The sequence below is a fragment of the Daphnia magna genome, unplaced genomic scaffold (assembly GCF_020631705.1).
Source record: "Daphnia magna isolate NIES unplaced genomic scaffold, ASM2063170v1.1 Dm_contigs139, whole genome shotgun sequence".
Lineage (NCBI taxonomy): Eukaryota > Metazoa > Arthropoda > Branchiopoda > Diplostraca > Daphniidae > Daphnia > Daphnia magna.
In genome coordinates, this window is record NW_025533138.1 from 126653 (window position 1) to 153290 (window position 26638).

A 26638-nucleotide genomic window follows, 5' to 3' on the forward strand; every position below is an offset into this window, starting at 1 on the left:
TGGAAAAAGTAGGCTGGTACACCCAATGCTTTTAATGTCCTGTTCACGAACCTTTTCGGAGAGAGGAGGTCCCTTCACTTGTACAGGTCTGCTATTGCAACATTTTGCGTATCCGCCCACCTCCAGAAACTGTGTAACTCTCTTTTCGAGCTCTTTTTTCAGGCTTGGTATATAAATGCTGAAGTTGGCCGATTTCAAGTATCAGTTATTTAGCTGCTTCAAAACTACCAACAACTCCCCAACATGAAGGTAAAGTTAATATCACTATGCACTGGAAATCCAGTAAAACGGGAATTTAATGTTAACATTTGTTGGACACCGTTTAGTTCTTCATTCTCGCCGCCCTTATTGCCATCGCATCTGCCAACTCCGGATACCCGGCTCCATCTTATCCAGCCCCTGGTTACCCTGCTCCAGCGTACAAACCCGAATCTTACGTAAGTGTTTACTGCAACCGTCTACCATTCTTAGAATGCAGTGCAATTGTTCCAATTTCTTGTAACAAATGGGAATATTTTTCCCATTTCAATTAAAGCCACCACAGCCGTACAGCTTTGCTTGGGAAGTGAATGATGCCCCATCATACAACAACTACGCCCATTCCGAGAGCAGCGATGGCAAGGTGACTACCGGATCTTACCGTGTTGCCCTGCCCGATGGCCGCACTCAGATTGTAACCTACAAGGCTGACAGTTACGGATACGTCGCTGACGTCAAATACGAGGGACAGGCCAAATACCCTGAATACAAACCAGCTGCTGCTTATCCTGCCCCAGCTTACAAAGCTCCAGCATATCCTGCTCCGGCTTACCCAGCTCCTGCCTACAAGGCCCCAGCTAAATACTAAAAGACTAAATGAATTGCAATTCGATTTTCGAAAGATGTATTACTTTTTATTCCCGTATGGTTGTAAATGATGGAATGAGTTATTTTTGGTTGAACAAAATAAAATGTGTATAAAATTTACATTTGATGGTGTTTCTTTTCAATCAGAATAAAAGATGGATTTTCACATGAAATGTTATACCTCCGTTTTCCGTGGCTGTTTAGTGATAGCTAAATGAAAGTAAAGTTAACTGATGGCGTATGGTATACCGCACCCGCAAATGGTGTTAAACCAGAAGAACGTTGTTCCATTGATTGGTTGCTGGTGGAAACCACACAAGCCAACCTGTCAATGAATAATCGATAGTTTAAGGTGTGTATTATGTTGATAGATATCTTAATCATTACGTCACTGAATTTCCATTATTCAGTGTTACAGTTCCCCGTAAGTTATGGAAAGGAAGAATGCTGCTATGTTTCAGAGAGAAAGGAAAGTAGAACGATACGCATTTATTCATGAGGTGACAAGTTTGAATAACCTGTAAGATATCGGAGACGTTATAACACTGTTTCCTTTGTCGACGTTAACTAAAATCAGGACATACTCATTAACAACCTGCATACACATTATGTATCATACAGCCGCGTGTTTTTAAGTTTGGTATGGATAAATACGCATAAGCATTAGCGCTATAGGTTGTCGTCTCCACATAGAAATATGTCCTTGCTTTACAAATTAAAAATTTATTCAGTTAATTTCAGCAGGGGGTTGTACTACCTAGTCTGCATTGTTTGTGAACGTACAACCCTTCACTAGTAGAATCTTGCGGTTGCAACATCTTACTCGTAACTATACCCACACCCTAGAAAGTGTGTGACTCTCTTTTTCAGACTCGGTATATAAATGCTGAAATTGGTCGGGTTTAAGGCATCAGTTATCCACCTGCTTCCAACCTCAAAACAACTCACAACATGCAGGTAACCGTTGATACAAGAGCACGTGGCTCTTTAAGAAAATGGAAAGTAACTAACAAAAAACTATAACGAAACAATTCTTTGAATTACTTTTACTGCAGTTCCTTATCCTCACCGCCGTCGTTGCCATCGCCTCTGCCAACACCGGATACCCGGCTCCATCTTATCCAGCCCCCGGTTACCCTGCCCCAGCGTACAAACCCGAATCTTACGTAAGTGTTTACTGCAACCGTCTAAATTCAAATAATGCAGTGCAATTGTTTCAACTTCTTGTAACTATGTGAATATTTTTCTTATTTCAATTAAAGCCACCACAGCCGTACAGCTTTGCTTGGGAAGTGAATGATGCCCCATCATACAATAACTACGCCCATTCCGAGAGCAGCGATGGCAAGGTGACTACCGGATCTTACCGTGTTGCCCTGCCCGATGGCCGCACTCAGATCGTTAACTACAAGGCTGACAGTTACGGATACGTCGCTGACGTCAAATACGAGGGACAGGCCAAATACCCTGAATACAAACCAGCTGCCTCTTATCCTGCCCCAGCTTACAAAGCTCCAGCTTATCCTGCTCCAGCTTACCCAGCTCCTGCCTACAAGGCACCCGCTAAATACTAGAAACTTTATAAATGTATCCTAACTGTATAAGTGTTGTAACCTCTACTTCGCAATGCAACTAAAAATGAATCGTTGTCAATAAAAATATATTAAGTAAGAATCCTCAGATATCACATAACGCGATAGATTTGTACTTGAGAGACGTGAAATACTGTACCTCGCAAGAAAACAACGCGTAATACCTGCTGCTCCTATGCCAGACGCGAGATTTTCCGTTTAGAACTTTTGAAGATCAAAAAGTAACATAGGGATTACATAATCGAGAATGTAATGCTGTGCGCATTGTCCTCTACACCTCCGAACAGTGAGTATGCTAATGTAAGGCTATTAGTTTCCCATCCGAACGCGTCAATTGCTAGTAGAATTTTAGCCAAACAGTTGTCGAGGGACACAGCGACGAAAACATTAAGTTTCAATAAATCCGCATCCGGTTTACCTGTAGGATTTTCCCCGTACGTTTGGTTTATACCAAATACACGTACGTTTCGCTTAAAGCCTTTCCTAAAACAATCCAACGCATCGCCTCTTAATTTTCGTGTAACTGAGAAGCTGCAAATCAGTGGAATAGCTTCATGTCACCATGGATTGAAACAGGAATGCCGTACGGATATGTGTATTGAATAAATTATTACCCCGAAATTGATTATGTATACGTGACCGACAGTCCCGGTTATGCCAGATAGTTTAAATATGACTCCTCCTTAGTAATTCTTTTGGACTTTCTGTTCCACGAATTCGGGATATTTGGCTTCACCTTCGAATTTGACATCAGCGGTGTAACCGTCCTTATCAGCTTTGTAGGTGACGATCTGGGTGCGGCCATCGGGAAGGGCAACGCGATAAGTTCCGGTGACTACGTTTCCGTCGGCGTTCTCGGCGTGATAGAAATCGTTGAAAGTCTCATCATCCTTGACGTTGTATCCGAAACTGTATGGCTGTGGAACAACGACCTGGAAAGCAAAGATTATATACGTCCTTCATCAAAAATATTTACTTATTTTTCAGTTGCGAGATGAAATAAATTGTTCTTACGGGTTCAGCTTCAGCAACATCCTTAATGGTAACGACAGGTTCGTAAGCGGCCAACGCGACGGCGATCAAAATGGCAAAAACAAAAAGCTGGGTAGCAATCAGAAACAATAAAGAAATCGTAGTTTAATGTTATAGAGAGTTAAACTTCACTGGTCTACCGTTTACTTACCTTCATGGTTGTTGTTCAGAGCGAGCGAGGGTTGACCTGTTGAGCTGCTGGTCGGTGACGGAACTGTTTTACTGTGGCAGGCCCCATTGTTTATATATGTAAGGAAAGGGGCATCAAGAAGAAGGCACATGTATGCAAAATTGAAACAATTTTGGCGCAGTTATTGAAGAATTTATTTCTAGATGTCTTGGAAACCAACTTTCCCCGCGGTTTCAACAGTTTTTTGTGTGTATATCTCTTCTCTGTTTACCTTGGCTATCCCTTTTCAGGTATGCGACGATTTTTCATTGTACCATCTTTCATTGAATGCCAAATGAAATCCCGATCTTTTTCTAGATGACGAAAGAGTTGACAGTGACAAGTGATGGCAAGTGACCATATTCAAAAAAACTTTTACTACACGATCTTGAATGTAATCGTTTGTTGGCGTTCTTCTTTTGGGTTCCCCGTCGTTCCTCGAACACGTGATTTCATTTCAACAGTTATTTCTGAGCACTTGTTAATCCCCGAAGAATTACGATAATTCGACTGTAAATAATCAAGAAATTCATGTTGATTAGCAACCACCTAATAGTCTCTCTTACTAATTGGTTTGTTATCGCCGTGTTTCAATACCTTTAATTCCGACATCATCAAATGTGAACATAGCAACAGCACATTTCGCTAGATCTTACTGATCTAAAAAGAAGTTCAAATGCCTCGGGGCAGGCCATCTAGGACATCAACTTTCCTTTCTAAATGCATTTATCTTATTAGGTTGCGTCCAGTAAAGAGGTGAACAGAACCAGTTGATCTTCTATCTTCTCTAAAGTGTATATTCCCGTTGTTTTAAGACCGTGAGGAAGCTAATGTTTAGTTTTTTTTTTTTTTTAAACTTTACGCGTTACAAGTGCACGCCCGTAGATTCAGCAGCATTAGTTAAAACTCGTAAGACGGACACGTAAAGCAATTTATAACCAGTCTATTTTATCTCTGTATTTATAAACAATTAGGACAACACCAATAACAAGTCAATGGACATTAACAAAATGATTTATACTACAACAATCTCCGAAAACTCGTAAAGAATGAATAGCGAATCGCGAAGCCATCTTGGCATCACTCTGGTGCCCGGCACCAGAAACGTTGAAGAAGCTCTAAAAAATTTCCCTTTTTAAAAACGTCTTTTAAAGATTTATGTTTTTAAATCTTTATTTGGGTTTTCCTCCCTCGTCTTCTTTACTTTCTTGATTAGCCTTTTCGTTCGCCATTAACGACCTACCGATGAAAAAACGCCGATTGGGCAAGTGAAGGGTAGACGTCGACGATCGAAGACGAGTGGGTAAAATCTTGATCTGCGCTAATGTTTGAGATTTCCTTGGCGGCACTGGTGAAGGCCTAGAATACACCCTACCATTGATTGGTTTCCTCATTTCAACCGGTTTACCGATGACAACTAAAGGACGTCTAGAAGTCTGCTGGGCAGTACTTGTCGAATTAGACGATGGCTCGGCCGTGGTGGTTTTAGTTTCGTAAAAACGATTAGGTGTAGGACGTGATTTAAAAATGTACTTGTATCCATCTGAAGCCACTGTTGTCGTCTCACTTGCCTCGTTAGGGGCAACGAAGATTGTCGTCACTTCTGGAACAACAGTCGTCGGACTTAAAGTGGCTGCATCTTCATCGCTCGACTCACGGCTGTCCAGTGGCACATTAGCCAAAGCGGCCGTATTAAAAAGCCATGTCGGTGAAGAAACTACTTCGGAGCTCTTGTCCGATTGACATGGCAGAGGATGATCGGGAATCTTTTTACCGTAGATGGTATTGCTAAGAGAAGTATTCCTTAACAGCTGGTCATCTGTTATCTTTTTACCGTAGATGGTATTGCTAAGAGAAGTATTCCTTAACAGCTGGTCATCTGTTTTACCGGTAGTCACAGACTGTAAAGATTCCCCGCCGTTGATATGGAATACTGTTCCGACTACGATTGATGTTGAATCAGGATCTGAGGTACTGTAGGACGGTGCGGTTTCATAAGGAGCTGTCACGGCTTCAACGTCATTTTGGTTAACCGCTGGAGTTTTGTACCTGGTCCACGCAATGTCGGGTAAATCTGTAGCTTCGTCTTGATCGTTCGAATCGGTTACTGGATTGATGACTTCTGCTGATACATCTTCTGCGGATTGAGCCTTAACAGTGGTGACTACTGGAGCTTCGTACCAAGGAAGTTCAGGTTTCTCCTGGTAGGCAGGTTCGGTAACAGGAGCGTCAGTCACTTCAGATGAAACGTCTTCTGCTGATTGAGTTTTGGGAGTCGATTCAGCATCGTACGAAACCGTTTGGATTTCCTCTTGGTAGTATGTCGATTGGGTAACTGGGGCATAAGCTAGCTCAGAAGAGACTTCTTCTGCAGGTTTAGCTTTAGTAGTAACTGTTTCAGCTTCATAGGTTACTTCTAGATACGCAAGCTCTGTCACTGGAACGCTGGTGACCTCAGATGAAACATCTTCTGCGGATTGGGCTTTTGTAAGAGCGTCTCCGGAAGGTGTATTGGGCACGGGAGATACAACAGGTAAAGAAATTTCTTCCTGTGAAACATCTGGAACTTCAGTCTGACTCTGGGCTTCGTTTGGAATACGATCATCGTTGCTGGCAAAAGGTTCGGCTTCGTTTTGGGCTGCTGCAATTTCCTTTTGATACTCTGCTGAAAGACCAGCTTCCTCGATGTAAGCGTAAGTGCTCGTAACGTAAGGATTCTGGTCTTGGACGTAACTTGTCGGCTTCGGGGTAGTTACGTAATCATTACCAGGAATATCTACGGATGCAGTGTAAATTCTTTGAGTCGCATAAAAGCTAGTTTTCTCCATGGGATCCTGAGCCAAGACAGGCATTTGGATGATCGATACTGGCTCCGTGACACTTGAAATTTCAGTCACTGGAACAGTGTCAACCGTTGGAGGTGAATAAACGTTAAGAGCATTAACGACTTGAACAGGTTGATCACGTGAAATCTTTTCAGCCACAATACGTACGCTGTAATTCGGTTCTGTACTTTTAACGGGCACGTAGTCTTCCTTAACGAGGTCCACATTCTCAACATCTTGTTCAGCTACTTGAACATTGGCGGTGCTTGCAAGTTGAGATGCCAGAAGCTTCTCTGTTGCTTGTGCATAGAATAGTGGTTCGGTAATGTAGGGTAGCTCTGTTTGAATTTCTTCTTGGGGCAAGACGATGTTAGTTGATGGCTGAGTGAGGTCACTTCCAGAAGAATCATTTTCCTGGGGGACAGGCTTTTTGTAGAACAGACTGGCGTGAAATGTGGGGCCCTCTGTTGGATATTCAATGGCTGGCTGAGCGTTGATTGCTTTATCAGTTGCATTTGTTTCATAATTTTCAGCACTTGTTTCTTTTGTACTTTCAGGCTGTTTTTGAGAGACCTCTTTGATGGTATTCGATACCGATGGCGTAGAACTACTGTCGTATTTACCTGTTACAGGATTTGGTTGAGTTTGCAGGTTACTTTTCTGAACAGCGATTGCGAATTTCGTGAAAGCTTTGATCTTCTCGCCAAATCCGGCAATGGGTAATTCGACTTCTTCTGATTCTTCCTTGGGTCTAAATATTTTCGGCACCGCAGGCCTCGGCGGGTAGTAAGGAATTTGATAAGCAGGTACTGCTGGTTGAATCGTGACTGCAGATGTTACTATACTAGGCCCTTCATCGCTATTATCTTCATCGACGAGTGCTGCTGCCGGTGCTGAATTATTCCCCTCCGTTTTCACAGCTGGTTCTTGTGGATTCAGCTGATTTGCGAAATAATTCGTTTTAGAAACAGATATTTCTGTAGTTTCATTGCTTTCATCAGCTTCGTCTTCTTCCGTTTTAACCAACTTTTGTGGATTGATGCTGGATTGGCCATATTGTGATACCTCTTTTTGTTCCACCGTTTCCTTGGCAACGTCCGACTTCTCTTCATTTGTACCGACGTAGTACAAGCTCTTTGAAGGCTGAGAATCTCCGTAATTCGTATTGGTTACTGGTGTTGCTTCCCTTTCAGCTTCTTCCGAATTGTTTTCTCCATTTTGTTCTTTCTCTTGTGCACCGGTCTCGGTAATAGGTTGGTCACGAACGAGCTCTTTGCTTTCTCCATTGGTTTGATTGACATCCTGTACAGCAATGCTGGGTCCTTGCTCGTAATAAACAGATGATCCAGATTTCGGTTTCTCATACTGAAGTGACACTTGGCTAACCAGTTCGACCACACCCGTTTCGATATTATCATCGGATGTCTCTCTACTAGATATGACCGAATTTTGTTGAGTCTGGCCTTCGTATTTGGTTAGCTTTCCTTGTACTGAAATTTCAGTGACCCGGTCCACAGTAGTAATCTCACTACTTTCTTTATTTTCTGCCCCATCTTTGTTGACGTTATAAGCCAGACTGGACCTGCTACTTTCTTCGATTTCTGCTCCGTTCGAATACGTCGTACTCTTTTGATTGAATTGATTAATTCCATCGCTTTTGTCACCAGCATCTTGTATGGATTCCGCGCTGCTGTCTTGTGTCGTGCCATAACTGTTACCTGTTTTGGGAATCTTCCAAACCGCTTTGGAAGTGTGGTTAGCTGGTATTGGATAGAAAGGCGGATTCGGACTTTCCAAACTATTTTGATCCTCTTTGTTATTGTAAGATTTCGGAATACTTTCTTGGGTAGTCGATCCAGATTCTTCGTTTTCTGCAGATTCTTTACCAATGCCTTGATTTGCTGCAGACTTTTGACCTAGTGCATTGGCGTCTGATTGTTTGTCTGACCATTGAACGGATGGTTCCGATGCTTTGGATTCAACGACCGCGTTCGGTTCAATCGGGCTGGATGAAATAGTTTCAGGAGCAATAGAAGCTGTGTACGCTTGAGTTGCGGATGGCACTATGCTAGTAACAATTCCTGAACTGGCCGTCTGCGTGGAATACCCGGCCAATAATGGGGTAGAATATACCAAGTAAACTGAAGACTGCGCTGGATTTTGGTATGCCGGAGCTGGATACGCTTGTTGTTGGTAAGCCGGAGCTGGATAAACAGGCGCTGGATATGCTGGAGCTTGATAGGCTGGATACGCAGGAGCATGATAAGTGGGTTGGTAAACAGCGGGAGCGGGATTGTGAGGACGGTAGTTTTGGGCGTGGTAGGTAGTTTCTGGCCGGAAGGGTTTAAGGACGTAAGAAGGTTCAATGATGTACGATTGGCCATTAAACGGTGACTCGGGTTTGTATGCTGGAGGTTGGTAATGCACCACTGGTGGGGCAGGATCAGTTTTAATGGCCGTTACCAAATATTGCTCAGAATATTGATTAGCTCCGTGCTGCTGTTGGGCCGGATGATATCCAGCGGGATTGTTGTAGCTTTGCTGCGAACCATAATGCGGCTGAGGTTGCGTCTAAGTCATGCAACCAAGTACGGAATTAACGATAAGAAAACATGAAATTTATAAAACGATAAAAACGACTTACATAATGGTAGTTGATTGGTTGTGAATGCGAGTACTGAACTGGATTGGAATTGTAAATATTACCGCCCTCGGATGACGCTTGGCCAGCCAAAAAAGTACAAACGGCGATGGATAAAATGACGATCTAACAGAAGAATAAATCCATCGGAAACGGTGAGTCGTCGTACGACATGATGATTGTAACCTGTGGTTGTCTTACCTTCATTTTATTTTGGGCAATCATCACCAACGGAGATGACACTTTGCAGGACACACACTCAACTGTTGCATTTCCAACGCATGACTGCTTGCTTTTATACACTTGCACATGTCTTAGCCTTGCCAGCTTTGCATTCACGCTCTTCGAAGACTATGGAATGAGAGCAATTAAATCGAGACTTGATCAACTGGTTTTCGGTCGTCTTCTTGTTGTTTTTTTTTTTTTCCGTTTGGGATACCTGTGGAGAAAAGAGGATTTGTGTATTTTAGCTGCTGGTCTGGTCGTTGTCACTTGAACCAGTTACTTTCTCCATACTTTCACCGCTCTTCGTTCCAAAAAAGGTCATTCAAGTGATACACCTATGTGGATCATTCCATGGATTTTTCATCGTGTGGTTTTTTTTTCTTTTTTTTTTACCAGAACATTTTTACACAACAAAGCTTAAACAATTTCCCTACCTAAATGGAATAAATAAAATTCCTCACCTCTGAGTGTTGGTGGCACCAAAGGGGGGGGCTCCTCATCAACACCGATGAGAAAATAAACGCATATTTTGTTAGGTGAGGTAAGAAAGAAAAAAAAAGAAAAAAAAGAGGGATAGGAAAATCTAAATCTCCCGTACCACAATTAGTTTGCATGGAAAGACAAATACAAATTTGCATTTTATTTTCAGCTTTTATTTTTCCTTCCCCTGCCTCCCTCTTTGAACTTTTGTGTATGTCCTTGAATCGCTTTGCATTTGGTTTGACATACTAATTCTTTGAATATTATGCATAAATTTTGCCCCCCTTCCTCCCTTTGGTTTTCTACAACCTTGGCGATTTTTCTGTTTCTTACCCTTCCCCCTTTGAGAAGAACCGTAAGGACGTGATGAGTTTTCATGGCGTCTTGATGGTGTACCCACAATTATTCAATTCATTGCGAGGACATGCGCATGAAAATTAATTTTGACGTTTGTAAAAACAAATGGGACGGCTCAACTGTTCGATTTGTAAATGATGGTTTTGCAATTTTATGCCGACTGTAAAATTTACAAGTTATGTAGACAGTATAGGGTCTATAAGACTTTCTCCAGTGATTGAATGAAAATAAGATTATAAACAGTGGAGACACTGCGACAGTCAATCGCTTTCCCCAACTCCCGTTCTAATTAAGCGGTCAATGACGCAAAGAAATGTCGCAAAGAACATTGCAAAAAGAAAAACAAGACCTCACGAACAGTGAGGTGAATTCCAAGTGAAAACTGGGGATGATGGTAGCAGATGGTTTCTCTTTTTCTGCAGAACCAACCTGTTCCCCAATCGTGTTTTCTATTTATTGCATAGATATCGAATTAATTTTCATGTAAAACTAGTTGTTGAACAAATAAAATATGTTATTGAATTTCAAACGAATTTGGGATTGTTGATTCTCCGGCATGCGAAGAACGCACAGCTCAAGAGGTCGCAAAAGAAGGGCCTGATCGACGGAGTCATCCTGGGAAGGCCCCAACGGTCAGACGTGAGTGTCTCATCCGATTGGAAGTACCACTCTTGCTAACACCGTATTCGATTAGTTTAAAGCTTTTAATCTGATGGTTTAATGGTTTGACAAAAAAAACTCTAAACATATTCTACCAGTCATGCGCAGGGTATTTTGAATTAATTTTTAAATTTCTCATCCAAGTGAAATAAAGAAGGTGAAACTGGTAAAACTAGAGTACAATCAGCTTTCTCATAGTCCTTGTTGGACTTTGCATCCTTGGTGTTCTAGTAGAAACTACGAAATTACTGAGGATTGATTTTACCGGTAATTTGTACCTTTTTAAACCAGTATTATGTCTCACGTTTAACGAAGTCTCTTCTTTCTTATAGACCGACAGAATGGCGTTGATTACAGCAGCAATAGTTTTTACATCCGCTACACTGCTGCATCAAGTAAAAACAGGAATTCTATTTGGACGTTTCTTTCCTTGCCCTTCATGATATATTGCAATTTCATGCATTAAGTGGACTGCAAAAATAAAAAAACAGGTATTTCTAGGAGAAAGTATGTTGACATCTTGGGCGGTTTCACGAATCCCATTCCCATGTTTTCGCATGTACAAATAATCAATGGCAAATGTGACAGAAAGCGGACTTGCGAATCTGCTCATCCACCCTTTTCTCTTCACTATTCCCTATTTTCTGCATAAAATTTACATCGATCCGTAATCGGAACGTATATACCCAGTAGTAAATACTTTCACCAAACTAGACCAGACAGAGATACGGTCTCCCGACTTTCACAGACTAATGGTGCTTTATCTTAAATCAACCAAAATATAATTTCAATTTCAATGGGAACGCTGTTTATTTGCCATAAAAGGTTGTTCTCTTAATTTCATGCCAAAATAGCTTCGTTAAGACCGAGCTCTCTCCAGGCCATGCCAATCTACTAGCTACAGCGTATCATTTTACCTCAATGTTTTGGTTTGATGTTTTTTTTATGCATTCTAAATTAGCATAAAATAGGAAGAAATGCATAATTTAAATTGTAATTTTTAGGGGCTGTGTAAGTGTGTATTTATGATGCGCAACGAATGACATATAGGTTTCCAGAACTTAAAAGTAAATTTTTTTTGCAAGCTCACAGACAAAACGATAAAAACACAAAAGTCCTCATTAAATATGTTTTTCATTTTAAAAAATTTAATATTTCATATCTACCAGATAAATAATAATAGCTAATTTAAAAAAATTAGTATTTTTTTGGACATATTCTGGGTACTGTGCTACTCCCTCGTATTTAACAACAGCTGTGTATCCGTTCTCGTCAGCTCTGTAGGTAACGATCTGAGTCCGGCCGTCAGGAAGTTCCACGCGATAAGAGCCGGTTGTTACCTTTCCATCCGTCTTCTCAGTGTGAAGGTAATCGTTGTAGGTTTCATCATCTTGAACAATGTACGAAAAGGTGTATGGTTGCGGAACCTGTTAAATAGCGAAATAACACCGTGAATTGAAGAACAAATTCCCATCGTCGAAATGGATTGAGAACCGAATTTACATATGCGACTTGGACAGGAGCCTGGTATGCGGGCACTTCCTGGACGTAAGTCTTGGCCGGCATGGCGGACACAGTAGCCAACAGAGCAAGAAGGAGAACGAGGAACTGTGAACATTGAAAAGAATTAATTTCATTGAACAACAATAAATTAAAACAAAACAAAACACGAATTGGTTTACCTTCATGATGAAGAGAGTGTGAGCTGTTTAAGACAAACAATTTTGAACTGACATATTTTTGTCAACCGTTGAATACTGTTATATACCAGGTGTGGGGGCTGGGGTGACAGAAGGTGAGATTTCTGGGTGGTGTGTTTGTTTGGTTTTTTACGGCACGAGATTGAGTGAAAGTGAGTTGATGACAACAAAGTCTAGCGTAATGGAACAGGAAAATGGCTAGACATTATAACATTATATTGAACCAAATAGCCCGATATCGATATGCATATCTGCTGCTGTTAAAATCCAGTTGTGGCGAAAGCAGGCAGTTTTTTTTTCCGAATAATTATGCAAACAAGAATAAGATAAGAGAAAGGAGAGTTTTGTAGTATTAGAACTTTTTCCATCGCTGTTTGTTGTGGACATGTGATTTAGGATTACACTTCGCTCAGTTCTTCGAGTTTCAGAAAAAACGAAAACGTGTTTGCACAGGGTACTACCCTGTTTCTAAAAGCGTTCGTGCGGGTATAACGGTGTATCTAACACAATTTTTTCTAGGTTTCTTTTCAAACAGCAACACACTGATGGCTAGAATGAAAAGCACACAAAACAAGGTGAAACGTTAATTAAACTATTTAAGGTAAGCTCAAGCTAAAAGCTCAAACATTGTTTTTTGCTGTTTGATTATATGTAAATTACATTCGTACTATTTCTGATACAATATTATATCATTAGCCGTACACAATAAAAATAGATAGACCTAACTAAACGAGACACGAAATTTGAGTTTTTGTACATTTTTATTACATTTTTGTCAACGAATATGTTTTCATTCACAATGTTAATTGAGTCAGGGTACAGTTTGGAACAAATATGAGAACGACAGGTGCCTAGTAATTCTGGGTTTTTGCAACTGGAGCCCGGTAAGAAGCAGCTGGAGCCTCAGGCTCCTTGTATTCAGGATACTGAGCTTCGCCTTCGTATTTAACATCGGCAGTGTATCCACCATCATCGGCCCTGTACGAAACGATTTGTGTGCGTCCGTCTGGGAGCTCGACACGGTAAGAACCGGTGGTCACCTTGGCGTCGCTGCTCTCCGAGTGGACAAAATCAGCGTAGGAATCCTTATCTTTGACGTCATAACCAAAGCTGTAAGGTCTTGGCGGCTGGCAAATCAAAACCAAAAGCAAACATTCATTTGCCGGTTTGTCTTACAATAAACAGCGTGCCAGAACTTACGTATGTTACAACCGGGTCTTCGTATGTTTTGCCAGTTTTGTAGGCGTTGTCAGCAGCTGCGAAGGCGATCAGAGCAACTAAGATGATGAGCTATAAAATATTTTTAAAACATTGTTTGAAACTTGGGATGTTTGATGCGCTCGTGAGGAAAATTTCACTAAAAGAAAATCACTAATGTTTATTTTTCTTACCTTCATGGTGGATTTAGTGAGCGCTGGTTGAGTAACAATGGTCCGATACTTGCTGGCGCTTGTTGGCAAGTGAACCAATGCGTTTTATACCAAGCAAACACCAGCGTCTTACCAACAGGGCGCATTCTATGATGAATGACAGCTCAGCTTGGCGAAAGTCTGTCTGACAAGGGGTCAATTTGCTAGTGAAATGCGAAAATACCAGATCCAGAAGAGTTTCACGTTTTTTTGTTTTATTTAAGATTTCACTTACGCATTTAAAAGAAGGAAGGCTTTCCTCGGGGCATTGTTCGAAACAGGATTTCAGGATAACGCCCTTCCTCATTTTCTGCTTTCATGCAAATGCCAGTCCGTTGTGCTTTTGTTTTTCTAACCTGCTGTGATTTCCCAGAAAAGTCTTCAGGGATGACAATTTTTTTATGGATTCACTGATAACTGCCTCAGACGCGCGCCTTCCAGTTTACAGCAACGCCAACCAAAAAAATTTGGAAACCCTTTGCACAATGACGTGTATTTACAATCAGCTATTATAATTTATATTAGTAAGTTGGATGATATTTCCAGAACATTTCGCTTTTTTAAATTACATAAACATCCAAAATTACTTAAAAAAAAATAATAATAATTGGTCGTCTAATGGTGTCACAGACTAATTCAAACATCTTTAATATTCAGCTGTGGTGGTGTAGGCTGGAGTAGTGTAGGTAGGGGCGGGGTAAGAGGCAGCTTTGTATTCGGCGTATTTGGCTTCTCCTTCGAATTTGACATCAGCAGTGTACCCGTTCTCATCAGCCTTGTAGGTCACGATTTGGGTGCGGCCGTCAGGGAGAGCAACGCGGTAGGAGCCGGTAACTACCTTGCCGTCAGCTTTCTCGGCATGGTCGAAATCGTTATAGGATTCCTTATCCTGGACTTCGTAACCAAAGCTGTAGGGCTGAGGTGCCTGAAGAAAATAGCAATAATTCAATTGAAGTTTCATTTGATGGGCCTCGTGGCAAATGATTTCTCACGTATGTCACGGGGGCCTCGTATTTAGGAGCGTATTCCGCAGCCTTGTACGAATCAGCGGCAGCAACAGCGAAGACAGCAACAAGGATGAGCAACTATACAAATGTAAATTAGAATTGAAACAGGTCAACGTTTGTCATATTGAGAGCTTCAAATTGATGATGAACAGCTTTGGGGTTTACCTTGTTCATGTTGGAATTGGTTGGGTGTTGGCGAAGGCAGTTGTGGAACTGATGTCACTTACAGTACAATCCTCATTTGATATACCCGAAGTGATCGGAGAATGTAATTTTACGGCAGGTGTTTTATCCAATTGCGGTTATGACTTCAGTGAAAGTGAATACGAAAGAAAAGGTATCACTATAGGGCGAATGAAGAACACGATCGTATAGAATCGTCTTTTTGTTGTTCTTGTTCCCTATATATAAATTTCAACGTTGTTTCGAGGGGCTAACTGTAACGTACCGAGTATGCAGCAAACTTGCATCATTTACCTGCAAGGTCTAGTGGCTTTCTTTACATTGTTTGTAGACTGTTTTGCCTTGATGCCATTTTGAAAAGTTTTCAACGTTTTATGTAGCAAACAGAACTATCTTTTATGTGATAGCAAACACACACAAAAAATGCATCATAACTTTTGACTATTGTCTTCTATATTTGGCTTAGAACTAATAGGTCAGACCAGTCCTTGAACTCATAGTCCTTTTCTTTTTTTCAGGTAGCTTATAACTAATCATAATAGTCCGCGTGACTTGCCTTATAATTAAGGCAACATCACAGGCTGAATGCATCTTACAGCTGCTTAAAGCTTCCAGTAAATTTACTTATATTTTCAGCGTCTTGCTGATGTTACTGTCAAGACAGCTGAATATCACACGAATCATTGGGGTCTGTTTACGTATAACTTGAGAATAACAAGTAAATTTGTGTCAAGAGTTGTATTTACATTCTGCAGAGCCAAAGATGTTGTCTGTGACCAAGATGGTATTGCCACTTAAACTCCTATGAATTAACACTCATATACTTTTTTTTTTCTCTTTTCAAAGGTCAATAAATTAGGCTAAAAGACGAAACGGTAGAAGGGCTGGATCTTAGTATTTGGGGTAGGCTGGGGCTTTGTATTCGGGAGCCTTGTAAGCTGGAGCGGGGTAGGCAGCGGGTTTGTACTCGGCCTCTTTGTATTCGGGGTATTTGGCCTCTCCTTCGAATTTAACATCGGCGGTGTATCCGTCCTTATCAGCCTTGTAGGTCACGATTTGGGTGCGGCCATCGGGCAGGGCAACACGGTAAGATCCAGTGACTCCGTAGGAATCCGATTTCTCAGCGTGATCGAAATCGTTGTAGGATTCCTTATCCTGGACGTCATAGCCGAAGCTGTAGGGCTGAGGGGCCTGTAAAGTAAACAATACATTTAGTTGACTTAATTAGGAGATTATTCAAAATCAAACTTACGTAAGTGACTTCCTCGTATTTGGGAGTCTCGTATTTGGGGGCGTATTCGGCGGCCTTGTAAGAATCGGCTGCAGCGACAGCGAAGAGAGCAACGAGGATGATGAACTGAAGTGCAACAAATATTTGTAGTTACTAAATGTTATTTTAGGTGTTTAAAAGCTGACGCTAAAGTTTGAGGAATTTTTACCTTGTTCATGTTGAATGAAGGTGGGAGTTGTGCTGAAACAGTTGCTGAACTGATACCTGTAACAATAGCCGTCCTTGTTTTTATACCCAAAGTGACAGGGAATCTAATTTTGTGGGAGGTGTTTCCCTCACATATGGGTATACGTTTTGGGTGAAAGGGAATTAGGAAAGAAAGGATATCGTTGAGGTGGGTAAAGAACACGATTTTATGGAATGGTCTATTTCTTATTCGTCTTCTGTAGATTTCAGTCGAATTGTCTGTAACAGTAAAGCTCCAAATATGGAACGAATTGCAACGCTGACCTGTCACTTAACTCGAGCTCTACACACTAGCTAATATACACGTAATTACTGTTCCACTTTTATCTTTTATGTCGTAATATTTTGTTAAGGACAGAACTTTAAAGCTGGGATATGACTGCAGAATTTCGCGAGTTAGATTCATATCTTGGGGCTGTATACGAAATCACATATTTTGGCCTTGATGCACCTGATTTACATGTCTCAAAAGCAGCGATTGCTTTCGAATTTTCAAAATGCATAGAAGAAACATTTTATTTATTGTCGTAGATTGATAGAAACTGTATATTGGATTCATTTATGTTTCCATTAGTGCTGAGAGTATGCTAGATCCATGCAAACTTTCATGTTTTGCAATCGGAACTTCACGCATGCATTCACGTATTTTTTATTTTTAACTACTATTGTTTAACAGTTCTCGAATTGACGATCGTATTTCATAAAGCTTCCCTAATAAAATCGCATAACTTTCGTTGATTTCCTTAAAACTTGCAGCGAATCCAATAAACGTATCCCGTTTCTCTTGTGGCCCAGCGGTAGGATACTGTACGATTATTAGCCGCGAGTAAAACAATTCAAAATTGATGTTGTATCAGAAGGTTTATTTACACTTCGTAAGTGTCAACGATGTTGCATACGGTCAAGATGAAATTGCCATTTTCAGACATCATTGAAACACTCAACCATTTCTTCGATAGTCAATAAATTAGGCTGATAGAAGTAAGGATAGAAGAGCTGGAATCTTAATATTTGGGGTAGGCTGGGGCTTTGTATTCGGGAGCCTTGTAGGCTGGAGCGGGGTAGGCAGCGGGTTTGTACTCGGCCTCTTTGTATTCGGGGTATTTGGCCTCTCCTTCGAATTTAACATCAGCGGTGTATCCGTCCTTATCAGCCTTGTAGGTCACGATTTGGGTGCGGCCATCGGGCAAGGCAACACGGTAAGATCCAGTGACTCCGTAGGAATCCGATTTCTCAGAGTGGTCGAAATCGTTGTAGGATTCCTTATCCTGGACGTCATAGCCGAAGCTGTATGGCTGAGGGGCCTGTTCCAAACGCATCGAAAATTTAATTTTAACAATTTTGGTTCGGTTGTTTTGATTGAAGAATTCAACTTACGTAAGTGACTTCCTCGTATTTGGGAGCCTCGTACTTGGGGGCGTATTCCGCAGCCTTGTACGAATCAGCGGCAGCAACGGCGAAGAGGGCGACGAGGATGATGAACTGAAATAAGATTTTTAACGATATTGAAATTCAAATAATAATAATTTTGAATAGTTTAAAGTAGTGTTTGTTTTGTTTTTTTACCTTCATGTTGAAATGGTTGTTTTTTGTGTAACAGCTGAAGAACTGATGCCTTTCAGCGTAAAAGTTGGACGGTTTTATAGCAAAGGTGACAGGGAACACAAACCCTATGGGAGGTGTCCTAACTCAATTATGGTTAAATTGAGTGAAAGGGAATAGAGAGGAAGGCCATTTATCAGGCCAGTATAGAACAGGGCGGTGCGAAATGATCTACTTTTGAATATTCGCCTTCAATCTAGTTCAAGTCCACAAGGGTGGAGTTTGAAATCAACATTTAAGAATGATGCTCTAGTTTCAGAAGTTAACACAGTATAGGGAATACCTCTTGGCTATTTATTTTGTTGTTGTTAACGACGCTGTTTTTACATTTTTATTTCACAGCAAACATTTTTTTTTCAGCAACGCCAAAAAATCCGTTCGTTAAAACCCGGAAAAGTCATGGACAATCTTCGAATCAAATGAAGTACATTGTTATCTTTATCGAGTGTCAAACATCGACGAATGCTAGATGATTTCTCTTAATTTTTCGTGCAAGTTGTGCCAGTTGTAAAGTCACTAAATTGTTGAACTTTGCATTTATTAGTTCAAAAAGACTCACACAATTTCATTCATGATGTCAAAATTTGTTGTCATGGGTCGTAATATATTCTTTCCAAATGAAATGGAGTTCAAAAACGTGACTTAGTTTCTATCATTTAGAAAAACAAAAAAACAAAAAAAACAAACAAAACATACTGGACCTGTCTGAACTTGACCCATTATTTGTCCAGCAAATTGGCAAGGGTAAGAATTCAAGAAAAAAAAAGGTAACCCCTCCCACTCCCGGTTGTTACGAAATACCTGAGGCATGTACGTACCTGCTGTTTCTTTTACAACTCGTGTAAATTTTTCCCAAATTAACAACTGCACCAGCGACTGCTGACTCCCGTCTGCATTCGTACATGTTCATTAAAATCAGCAAGGTATTCTACGTTTGAGTGCTACTCATTACGACAACGTTAAATAACTGCAACATCATTCCTAGCATTGCAATGCCCTTGAAATGCAATCGATAGCTTTAGAAATCTAGACGATGCTGAGCCAAACTGTTTATGCCAATACACCTGCAGGAAACACACCTACCAATTCTGGAATATCAGCTAGTCGAAAGGGAAATATTTATTTTTTTATTTTTTATGAGTGATAAACAGGTACTTGTTGAATTGGCTGCCTCCCCATAGTGCGGGAATTTTTATGTTTCGTCCATGTAAGAATGGTCTAGTCTAACCTAACCAGAATGAAAAAAAATTTCCCTTTAGTTATTGTTCTTTTTTTGATTGGAACTTTTCTCGGAAAGGTGCCTTTAATTAAGTGAACTGATATCTTGTCTTATCTAAGAAAACGAAAGTGAAAGAAAAAAAAAACAAGTTGTCTGTAAACTTTCAAAAATCAATGAATTCAATGAACTCGTGTGATCAGATGTCTGCCACAAAACCAATCGGCTTCCAAATTTAAGCCAAGCCATTGATTTTGTTTTTTAAATCATTTATTCTTCGTTCATTTATTAAATAATCATTCAAATACCAGACAGCAAATAGGAAGAAAACTTAGTATTTGGGGTAGGCAGCGGGAGCAGTGTAAACTGGGGTGCTGTAGGCTGGTGCTGGAGCTCTGTAGATGGGAGCAGTGTAGGCGGGAGCTTCGTAAGCTGGGGCCTTGTAAGCCGGGGCGGTGTAGGCAGGAGCTTTGTATTCAGGGGCCTTGTAGGCTGGTGCGGGGTAGGCAGGAGCTTTGTATTCAGGGGCCTTGTAGGCTGGTGCGGGGTAGGCAGGAGCTTTATATTCAGGGGCCTTGTAAGCAGGAGCGGGGTAGGCAGCAGCTTTGTACTCAGTCGGTTTGTATTCGGGGTACTGGGCTTCACCTTCGTACTTGACATCGGCGGTGTATCCGTAGCTGTCAGCCTTGTAGGAAACGATTTGAGTGCGGCCGTCAGGAAGAGCAACGCGGTAAGATCCGGTGACTACGTTGGCATCCGATTTCTCAGAGTGATCGAAATCGTTGTAGGATTCCTTATCCTGGACGTCATAACCGAAGCTGTAGGGCTGAGGGGCCTGTTCCAAGTACATTGAAAGTTAAATTTCAAACATTTCTTTTTTAATTGTTTTTATTGAGCAATTTAACTCACGTAGGTGACTTCCTCGTATTTGGGAGCATCGTATTTAGGGGCCTCATATCTGGGTGCGTATTCAGGGGCCTTGTAAGAGCTGGCGGCGGCAACAGCGAAAACAGCGGCGAGGATGAAGAACTGCAATGGAGAATATTCGTGAGTTATACTGTCTACAGATTTGGCTTGTTACTAGTCTTGTTCAAATAATACAAACACAATTAGTGAACTGAATCTTTAGAAACATTAGGATGCATGTTGGCAATCATTTTTTTCTATGAACTTGTAACTGGAAAACATCACTTTTCATTTTTACCTTCATGTTGGAGCACTTGTGAGTTGAATGAAACAGTTGAAAGACTGATATCTCCAAGTTGAGCCGTCAACGATATTTATACAAATCTTGACACGGCGATGACATGGACAGCGGGAGGCGGTTCAAGTGTAATACAGATTCATATCAGCGAAAGTATAATTCGTCTAACGGGGTTAACGCGGTGAATGTAACCGAAAACGCGCCTAAACATAGTGTATTACACATAACTGGTGATCAAGTTGGATACAAAAAAATTCTAATAATAATAATTAAAAAAACAAAAAAACAATACGAAATAACCAAAGGTATAAGACAGAGTCGTATCACAGTTTAAATACAGGATTAATAGTTATAGTATGGAATACATGGAATTTTCGTGTACCTTCTCTTTCACTATAATTCATAATGCTTTTGGCCTGCCATAAGATATATCAGTTAGAAATTCTAGTGCACAATGAAAGTGGTTTTTGCCATTGTATTTAGACTGTAACCTTATAGGGAAAGTCTCTGTTATTCGTTTTGATTATATACCTTTCCCCGTTGCCGAAGACCAGTTTCCTGATGAAGTTAAGTACGACACATCAACATGGGTACTCGATTCTTTGAATTGTGATATCTTATGCAATGAGGCATGGAGGGCTTTTGAGTTATTTCGGTTTGTATAATGAATCTAAAGGAGTCAACAGAAATGTCAGACTAGTTTTATTTTTATCTCGAGATTTGTGTATCGCATCTGATTTCTTAATATTACCTTCGCAAGTTTCAACCCAAGATTTTGTTTACTTTCACTAAAGAGTAAAATCATACAAGAGTGACTCCTCCTTAACGCATTAGTCATCACTATCGAATTTTTCGGTATAAAATCATTGGCGGATTTGATAAAAATCATCAGTCTACCAACTGTTTCAAGCAACTCTCTACTACTCCAACATGAAGGTAAAAACATCACCCCAAGTGAAATTGGATCAAATTGTTAACTGGAACTATAACAGTCAAATTCAAAACACAATTTTTTTCTAAACAGTTTTTCATTCTCGCTGCCCTCTTCGCCATTGCTGCCGCTGATTCCTACAAGGCTGCAGAATACGCGCCCAAATACGAGGCCCCTAAATACGAGGCTCCCAAATACGAGGAAGTCACCTACGTGAGTTTAATTCTTCAATCAAAACAATTCAAAGTGAAATGTTTGAAATTTAACTTTCTGTACGATTGGAACAGGCCCCTCAGCCTTACAGCTTCGGTTATGACGTCCAGGATAAGGAATCCTACAACGATTTCGACCATTCCGAGAAATCCGAAGCCAACGTAGTCACCGGATCTTACCGCGTTGCTCTTCCGGACGGCCGCACCCAAATTGTCACCTACAGGGCTGACAGCTACGGATACACCGCCGATGTCAAATACGAAGGTGAAGCCCGCTATCCTGAATACAAGGAGACACAGCAGTACAAAGCCCCCGCCTACCCCGCTCCGGCCTACAAAGCTCCTGAATACAAAGCTCCTGCTTACGTTGCACCAGCTTACTCTGCCCCGGCCTACAAGGCTCCCGAATACAAAGCTCCCACTTACACTGCCCCAGCGCCCAAGGCCACTGGATACGCCGTCGCCCCATCTTACAAATCTTACGCCCCAGCTCCGGCCTACAAAGCCCCTGCTGCCTACCCCAAATATTAATTTAGCCTACCGGCAATCACGCACAATGTTTACAACATGATTATTTAATAAGAAATAAAGAAAGAATTTATTCACAAGTATCTAACGGTGGTCAATGTGTTTTGGACGCGTCTGTGCTTTCTCTATGTGTTTAGAAATTCGGTAATTGAGGAAAAGAAAAAAAACAAAAAGTCTAAGATTATATATTAGAAAATTGAGATTTCAGGTTAACTGGAACGCCACAACGAACATTGTAAACTGACGTAAACTGGGCAAACAAATTTTCCACTGACATTACCTGTGAAATGGAGTAATGTCAAAACATGGCTGCGGGCTCTTTGGCAAAGTTGTAATCAGGTAATTATTTTTCATGCCAAGGCTATTTCTACGAATTCAACTCTCAATCTTTATACATGGAACAGCGTCTGTACAGCTATAGACTAGTTATTTGCTTGTCTTTCTTAATGTTAAAATGATTTCGCTTTTGCCAAGAGAGATTAGAAACCTGGGGTCGTTTTCCAATGTTCAACTGTCCTTTCCTTTTGTTTACGCTCAACAGTGTTTCAACAGCGTCCATTCGCAAATTCAAAAATCCTACGCAACATTTATACTTTCATGTTTTCATGATAGTAGTTGTAACTTTGAAAGAAGATAAAAACTGGAATAGTTTGACGCGCAGTACGATATTAATAGGGTCATCCAAATATTCCTCCACTGCCCCAACTACACGTTGTGAAATACTTCATGTCAAAAAGAAAAAAGAAAAGAACATTTGTTACGCACTGCTATGTAGCAAACAAGAATTCCGAATAGCTATAATCTCAACGTTCTTCGGTAAATCATCGATGTGTCAGCCTCCGCCCTTACGTACGTACTTGAGCTAGATCGAAGATCCATTTCACCTTTACCTGGTGAATTTTTTCTTTTACTATTCACCTCATTTTGATTATCTACGCCCAACGTTCACTTTCACTAGCGACCAAGGTAGTCTTGCAGAAGCACCTCCCCTTTCAGAGACTGGCCGTCTGCAATCAAGTCACGTTCGCTATAAAAACGTTCACCACTCTTGGCTTTAGGCATCACTCCGTTAGGTGACTTAGAAACGCACGCAAGCATTCCAACATGAAGGTAAAAATCACCGTTACTTCTGATGAACCAATAAACAAAAAACAATAAAAACAAAAAAAAAAGTAGAAACCCATGAAAACCCCAAACATTCCTCATTTACATAATATTCCAACCAGTTGATCGTCCTGGCTGTTCTGGTCGCTGTCGCCACCGCCAATTCCTACAAGCCCGCTGAATACGCTCCCAAATACGAGGAATCGACTTACGTGAGTCTCATAACGATGACTTAACGTCACACAATCAATTCCACTGGATGAACAAACATTTTTTTTTTATTTTTTATTTCCAGCCCGCCCAGCCGTACAGTTTCGGTTATGACGTCAAGGATAAGGAAACCTACACTGATTTCGAACATGCCGAAAAAGCTGACGGGAAGGTGACCAGCGGCTCTTATCGCGTTGATTTGCCCGACGGTCGTAAGCAAACTGTTACGTACAAAGCCGATGATAAGGGATACAATGCTGACGTTCAATTCGAAGGTGAAGCCCAGTACCCCGAATACACTCCGCCAAAGTATGCTAAAGCTAGTCCCTACACCCCGGTGTACTCGTCTCCAGTCTACAATGCCCCCGCTTACGCAGGTCTCTCCTTCCCTGCCTACAAAACCCCCACCTACCCCGCCTTTCCTTTAATCTAATTCCGAAATTAAACTTGATTTTCTTTTAACTTAGTGGCAAGTGAAAGTGAAAGCTAAAGTCCTAAATAGTCCTTTCTATATTCAAAGATGCAACTCGCATGGCCGATTATTTATTGAATCCTGTAAATAAAAATCCTTACAGAAAATGGGTGTTTACGCAAATTTAAATAATCAATCGATTCTCGACGTCATCGAAGATCGAACCAAAAACGGGATAAATGCACCGTCATGATGGCTTGCGAAAAATGCTGTTAAACTAATACTGATTACATCATAGAGGTGAGCCACTGGCTATTAGCGCTTTAAAAGGCATTCAATCAAGTCTTTGCCGGGAGTTTTGAAAAAGAAATTGATTTAACCGAAGAACTGATTGAAAACAAAATGTGTCCACCCTTAGTTGGATGTTGTTGATCTTTGGATTTTGGAACTTTGACACAGATCAGACGTTCGCTTTCTTTGGCCTAGTTACGACACTCGATGCTTTATTTCGCAATCGACCTCGGCATCGCATTACCATAAGGATTACAAAACGATTCTATTAATTAAATACTTCATTTGCAAGATTGGGATTTTTATACACGCTCAACTGTTGATGGATCACGTAGAAAGTAGCTAGTAGTTGTATATCAAATCAAAGAATGTAACGTAATTTTTTTGTTGAACAACTTGTATTTATACATAATTACAACTCAGACTGTCACGAAACATCGATCGGCCTGTCGTTGAATAAATTTGAGCGCGGTCTTAAATTAATTAAAATATGGCAGAACACATTCGGCAGGGAAAATCCTAGTATTCCGGAGCGTAAGCGGGATCTGGAGCCTTGTATTCCGGAGCAGGATAAGCTGATGGAGCTGCTGTAACGACCACCTTGTATTCCGGAACGTCATAGGTGGCAGCAGGAGTTGCGTAAGTGACTGCAGGAGCTACATTGGCTGGAGTAGGGGCCACGTAAGCCGGAGCTTTGTATTCCGGGGCCGCGGTTTCGTATACCGGAGCGGGGTAGGCAGGAGCTTTGTATGAAGGCGTAGTGTAGGTGGGAGCCTCAGTCTTGTATTCCGTAGTTGCGTAAACAGGAGCTTTGTATGCGGGAGCAGCGGTGACGGGAGCCTTATATTCCGGTGTAGCGTAAGTCGGAGCCGGGGCGGAGTAAACGGGTGCTGGAGTCTTGTATTCCGGAGCGACGTAAGATGGAGCCGTGTACGCCGGTGCGGAGTATACTGGAGCAACGTAACGGCTGGGTTTGTACTCCGGTTCGATGAATTCGGGGTATTTAGCTTCGCCTTCGTACGTAACGGTAGCAACATTGCCATTCTTGTCAGCTCTGTAGTTGACGATCTGAGTGCGTCCGTCAGGAAGGACAACACGATAAGAGCCGCTGACTACGTTGCCGTCACTTTTCTCTGAGAACGAGAAATCAGAGTATGTTTCTTCGTCCTTGATGTTGTAACCGAATTTGTAGGGGCGAGAATCCTGAATGTGGGACAATCAACGTAACAATACCTTGTTATGCAAGTGCTGGTACTGGAAAAACATGGGCAAAAAATACTCACGTATTTGACTTCTTCGTATTTCGGAGTCACGTACTTTGGGGCCACGTATTTCGGGGCTACGTATTTCGGGCTCTCGTACTTGGGAGCCTCATACCTGGGAGCCTCGTATTTAGGAGCCTCATATTTTGGCTCCTCGTACTTTGGAGCCTCGGTCTTTGGAGCTTCGTACTTGGGAGCTTCGTACTTGGGAGCCTCATATTTGGGAGCCTCATATTTAGGTGCTTCGTATTTGGGTTCTTCGTACTTTGGAGCCACGTATTTTGGGGACTCGGTTTTTGGAGCTTCGTACTTGGGAGCCTCGTACTTGGGAGCTTCGTACTTGGGAGCCTCGTACTTGGGAGCCTCGTACTTGGGAGCCTCGTACTTGGGAGTCTCATATTTAGGGGCTTCGTATTTGGGTTCTTCGTATTTAGGAGCCTCGTACTTCATGGATTCGTAGCTTGGAGAATCGTATGCGGCAGCTACGGCCAAAACAGCAATCAAAAAGAGGAACTGGAACAACAAAAATGTAAACCATTATCTTTGTAACTTGTTTCCCTTCTCACTAAAAGAGAAAAAAACAAAACAAACAAAACACTTCAACTTATAGACTTTAGTTATGGCTTACCTTCATGTTGGAGGAGCTGTGGGTTGGTTGTTACAGTTTAGAAACTGATGTCTTTTTCCTCTGATGTCGAAGGCTTTTATAGCAAATGGTTTAGGAAGTCAGTCCTCTCTACGTGGATCAATTCCGGCTCCCCACAAAGAAAAAAAGTGAAATGAGGAAGGATTCATGGCTAACGAGGACCGTACACAAAAAGACAGTGAGATTCATACGTGGACCTTAGTTGTGACGATTTATTTAGTTCAAGAGCAAATCCAGTCAAGGCTCACCTACATAACCTAGAAGAGATGATAGCCTAAATACTTTATGGACGATCCAGTTAATAGGGCCAGAGGGGCGGAACAAATAGTTGACTTTATTCAATTATTTTAAACATTCAAGTTCACCTTGTCACGTAACTGTTTCAATGTACAAATAGTTTTGGGTGTGGCCAAGGTT

At 41.3% G+C, this 26638-nt stretch overlaps 12 protein-coding genes and 1 long non-coding RNA gene across 15 annotated transcripts; 5 read left to right on the top strand and 8 right to left on the bottom strand.

Annotated features, from left to right (window-relative positions):
* Positions 1-162: 162 nt before the first annotated feature.
* LOC116931596 (pro-resilin) lies at positions 163-966 on the top strand. The gene is made up of 3 exons (XM_032939192.2): positions 163-249; positions 327-437; positions 536-966. Exons 1-3 carry the CDS (start codon positions 244-246, stop codon positions 845-847), a joined length of 429 nt encoding a protein of 142 aa, XP_032795083.1. The 5' UTR covers positions 163-243; the 3' UTR covers positions 848-966.
* Positions 967-1656: 690 nt separating this feature from the next.
* On the top strand, positions 1657-2520 carry LOC116931597 (cuticle protein 10.9). The gene is made up of 3 exons (XM_032939194.2): positions 1657-1803; positions 1902-2012; positions 2109-2520. The coding sequence occupies exons 1-3, from the start codon at positions 1798-1800 to the stop codon at positions 2418-2420; spliced, it is 429 nt and encodes a 142-aa protein (XP_032795085.2). The 5' UTR covers positions 1657-1797; the 3' UTR covers positions 2421-2520.
* Positions 2521-3017: 497 nt separating this feature from the next.
* LOC123467043 (pro-resilin-like) lies at positions 3018-3707 on the bottom strand. The gene is made up of 3 exons (XM_045167111.1): positions 3622-3707; positions 3453-3539; positions 3018-3370 (listed from the first exon to the last, which is right to left on the bottom strand). Exons 1-3 carry the CDS (start codon positions 3625-3627, stop codon positions 3122-3124), a joined length of 342 nt encoding a protein of 113 aa, XP_045023046.1. The 5' UTR covers positions 3628-3707; the 3' UTR covers positions 3018-3121.
* An 860-nt stretch (positions 3708-4567) lies between these two features.
* LOC116931577 (proteoglycan 4) lies at positions 4568-9439 on the bottom strand. Of its 2 annotated transcripts, XM_032939172.2 has the most exons (4): positions 9307-9439; positions 9109-9231; positions 5519-9035; positions 4568-5458 (listed from the first exon to the last, which is right to left on the bottom strand). In XM_032939172.2, the coding sequence occupies exons 1-4, from the start codon at positions 9328-9330 to the stop codon at positions 4812-4814; spliced, it is 4311 nt and encodes a 1436-aa protein (XP_032795063.2). In that variant the 5' UTR covers positions 9331-9439; the 3' UTR covers positions 4568-4811. The 2 variants fall into 2 exon arrangements, with proteins under 2 accessions (XP_032795063.2, XP_032795062.2); XM_032939171.2 differs by having other exon boundaries at positions 4568-9035.
* Positions 9440-10796: 1357 nt separating this feature from the next.
* LOC123467044 lies at positions 10797-11966 on the top strand. The gene is made up of 2 exons (XR_006641597.1): positions 10797-11094; positions 11160-11966. It is a non-coding gene; the product is annotated as an uncharacterized LOC123467044 (long non-coding RNA).
* On the bottom strand, positions 11830-12659 carry LOC123467042 (pro-resilin-like). The gene is made up of 3 exons (XM_045167110.1): positions 12510-12659; positions 12331-12435; positions 11830-12254 (listed from the first exon to the last, which is right to left on the bottom strand). The coding sequence occupies exons 1-3, from the start codon at positions 12513-12515 to the stop codon at positions 11976-11978; spliced, it is 390 nt and encodes a 129-aa protein (XP_045023045.1). The 5' UTR covers positions 12516-12659; the 3' UTR covers positions 11830-11975.
* A 610-nt stretch (positions 12660-13269) lies between these two features.
* Positions 13270-14071, bottom strand: LOC116933899 (pro-resilin). Its single transcript, XM_032941567.2, has 3 exons — positions 13919-14071; positions 13728-13817; positions 13270-13654 (listed from the first exon to the last, which is right to left on the bottom strand). Exons 1-3 carry the CDS (start codon positions 13922-13924, stop codon positions 13379-13381), a joined length of 372 nt encoding a protein of 123 aa, XP_032797458.2. The 5' UTR covers positions 13925-14071; the 3' UTR covers positions 13270-13378.
* Positions 14072-14438: 367 nt separating this feature from the next.
* Positions 14439-15239, bottom strand: LOC116931602 (pro-resilin). The gene is made up of 3 exons (XM_032939199.2): positions 15109-15239; positions 14929-15021; positions 14439-14861 (listed from the first exon to the last, which is right to left on the bottom strand). The coding sequence occupies exons 1-3, from the start codon at positions 15115-15117 to the stop codon at positions 14583-14585; spliced, it is 381 nt and encodes a 126-aa protein (XP_032795090.1). The 5' UTR covers positions 15118-15239; the 3' UTR covers positions 14439-14582.
* A 610-nt stretch (positions 15240-15849) lies between these two features.
* LOC116931598 (larval cuticle protein 65Ag1) lies at positions 15850-16725 on the bottom strand. The gene is made up of 3 exons (XM_032939195.2): positions 16566-16725; positions 16379-16483; positions 15850-16317 (listed from the first exon to the last, which is right to left on the bottom strand). The coding sequence occupies exons 1-3, from the start codon at positions 16572-16574 to the stop codon at positions 16018-16020; spliced, it is 414 nt and encodes a 137-aa protein (XP_032795086.1). The 5' UTR covers positions 16575-16725; the 3' UTR covers positions 15850-16017.
* A 720-nt stretch (positions 16726-17445) lies between these two features.
* LOC116931587 (adhesive plaque matrix protein) lies at positions 17446-20776 on the bottom strand. Its single transcript, XM_032939184.2, is given in 5 exon segments — positions 17446-17907; positions 17981-18034; positions 19753-20256; positions 20331-20450; positions 20626-20776. Coding segments are annotated over 5 exon segments (984 nt in total). The 5' UTR covers positions 20632-20776; the 3' UTR covers positions 17446-17607.
* Positions 20777-21411: 635 nt separating this feature from the next.
* LOC116931588 (cuticle protein 7) lies at positions 21412-22379 on the top strand. Its single transcript, XM_032939185.2, has 3 exons — positions 21412-21561; positions 21650-21769; positions 21844-22379. Exons 1-3 carry the CDS (start codon positions 21556-21558, stop codon positions 22297-22299), a joined length of 582 nt encoding a protein of 193 aa, XP_032795076.2. The 5' UTR covers positions 21412-21555; the 3' UTR covers positions 22300-22379.
* An 875-nt stretch (positions 22380-23254) lies between these two features.
* LOC116931594 (cuticle protein 10.9) lies at positions 23255-24189 on the top strand. The gene is made up of 3 exons (XM_032939190.2): positions 23255-23406; positions 23523-23612; positions 23696-24189. Exons 1-3 carry the CDS (start codon positions 23401-23403, stop codon positions 24041-24043), a joined length of 444 nt encoding a protein of 147 aa, XP_032795081.2. The 5' UTR covers positions 23255-23400; the 3' UTR covers positions 24044-24189.
* A 387-nt stretch (positions 24190-24576) lies between these two features.
* Positions 24577-26349, bottom strand: LOC116931579 (pollen-specific leucine-rich repeat extensin-like protein 1). 2 transcript variants are annotated; one of them, XM_032939176.2, is made up of 4 exons: positions 26204-26349; positions 25744-26088; positions 25597-25683; positions 24577-25516 (listed from the first exon to the last, which is right to left on the bottom strand). In XM_032939176.2, the coding sequence occupies exons 1-4, from the start codon at positions 26207-26209 to the stop codon at positions 24833-24835; spliced, it is 1122 nt and encodes a 373-aa protein (XP_032795067.2). In that variant the 5' UTR covers positions 26210-26349; the 3' UTR covers positions 24577-24832. The 2 variants fall into 2 exon arrangements, with proteins under 2 accessions (XP_032795067.2, XP_032795066.2); XM_032939175.2 differs by having other exon boundaries at positions 25597-26088.
* Between the last annotated feature and the right edge of the window lie 289 nt (positions 26350-26638).

Bases quoted from the DNA above. Each gene is read 5' to 3' on its own strand.
- LOC116931596 (XM_032939192.2), top strand. The intron at 438-535 runs GTAAGTGTTTAC...TTTCAATTAAAG, and splicing joins CGTACAAACCCGAATCTTAC to CCACCACAGCCGTACAGCTT.
- LOC116931597 (XM_032939194.2), top strand. The intron at 2,013-2,108 runs GTAAGTGTTTAC...TTTCAATTAAAG, and splicing joins CGTACAAACCCGAATCTTAC to CCACCACAGCCGTACAGCTT.
- LOC123467043 (XM_045167111.1), bottom strand. The intron at 3,371-3,452 runs GTAAGAACAATT...TTTGCTTTCCAG, and splicing joins ATGTTGCTGAAGCTGAACCC to GTCGTTGTTCCACAGCCATA.
- LOC116931577 (XM_032939171.2), bottom strand. From the start codon at position 9,330: ATGATTGCCCAAAATAAAATGAAG. The intron at 9,232-9,306 runs GTAAGACAACCA...TTCTTCTGTTAG, and splicing joins TTGCCCAAAATAAAATGAAG to ATCGTCATTTTATCCATCGC. The intron at 9,036-9,108 runs GTAAGTCGTTTT...TGCATGACTTAG, and splicing joins AACCAATCAACTACCATTAT to ACGCAACCTCAGCCGCATTA.
- LOC123467042 (XM_045167110.1), bottom strand. The intron at 12,255-12,330 runs GTAAATTCGGTT...GCTATTTAACAG, and splicing joins CTCCTGTCCAAGTCGCATAT to GTTCCGCAACCATACACCTT.
- LOC116933899 (XM_032941567.2), bottom strand. The intron at 13,655-13,727 runs GTAAGTTCTGGC...TTGATTTGCCAG, and splicing joins AAGACCCGGTTGTAACATAC to CCGCCAAGACCTTACAGCTT.
- LOC116931602 (XM_032939199.2), bottom strand. The intron at 14,862-14,928 runs GTGAGAAATCAT...TATTTTCTTCAG, and splicing joins ACGAGGCCCCCGTGACATAC to GCACCTCAGCCCTACAGCTT.
- LOC116931598 (XM_032939195.2), bottom strand. The intron at 16,318-16,378 runs GTAAGTTTGATT...TTTACTTTACAG, and splicing joins AATACGAGGAAGTCACTTAC to GCCCCTCAGCCCTACAGCTT.
- LOC116931588 (XM_032939185.2), top strand. The intron at 21,770-21,843 runs GTGAGTTTAATT...CGATTGGAACAG, and splicing joins AATACGAGGAAGTCACCTAC to GCCCCTCAGCCTTACAGCTT.
- LOC116931594 (XM_032939190.2), top strand. The intron at 23,613-23,695 runs GTGAGTCTCATA...TTTTATTTCCAG, and splicing joins AATACGAGGAATCGACTTAC to CCCGCCCAGCCGTACAGTTT.
- LOC116931579 (XM_032939175.2), bottom strand. The intron at 25,517-25,596 runs GTGAGTATTTTT...TCCCACATTCAG, and splicing joins AATACGAAGAAGTCAAATAC to GATTCTCGCCCCTACAAATT.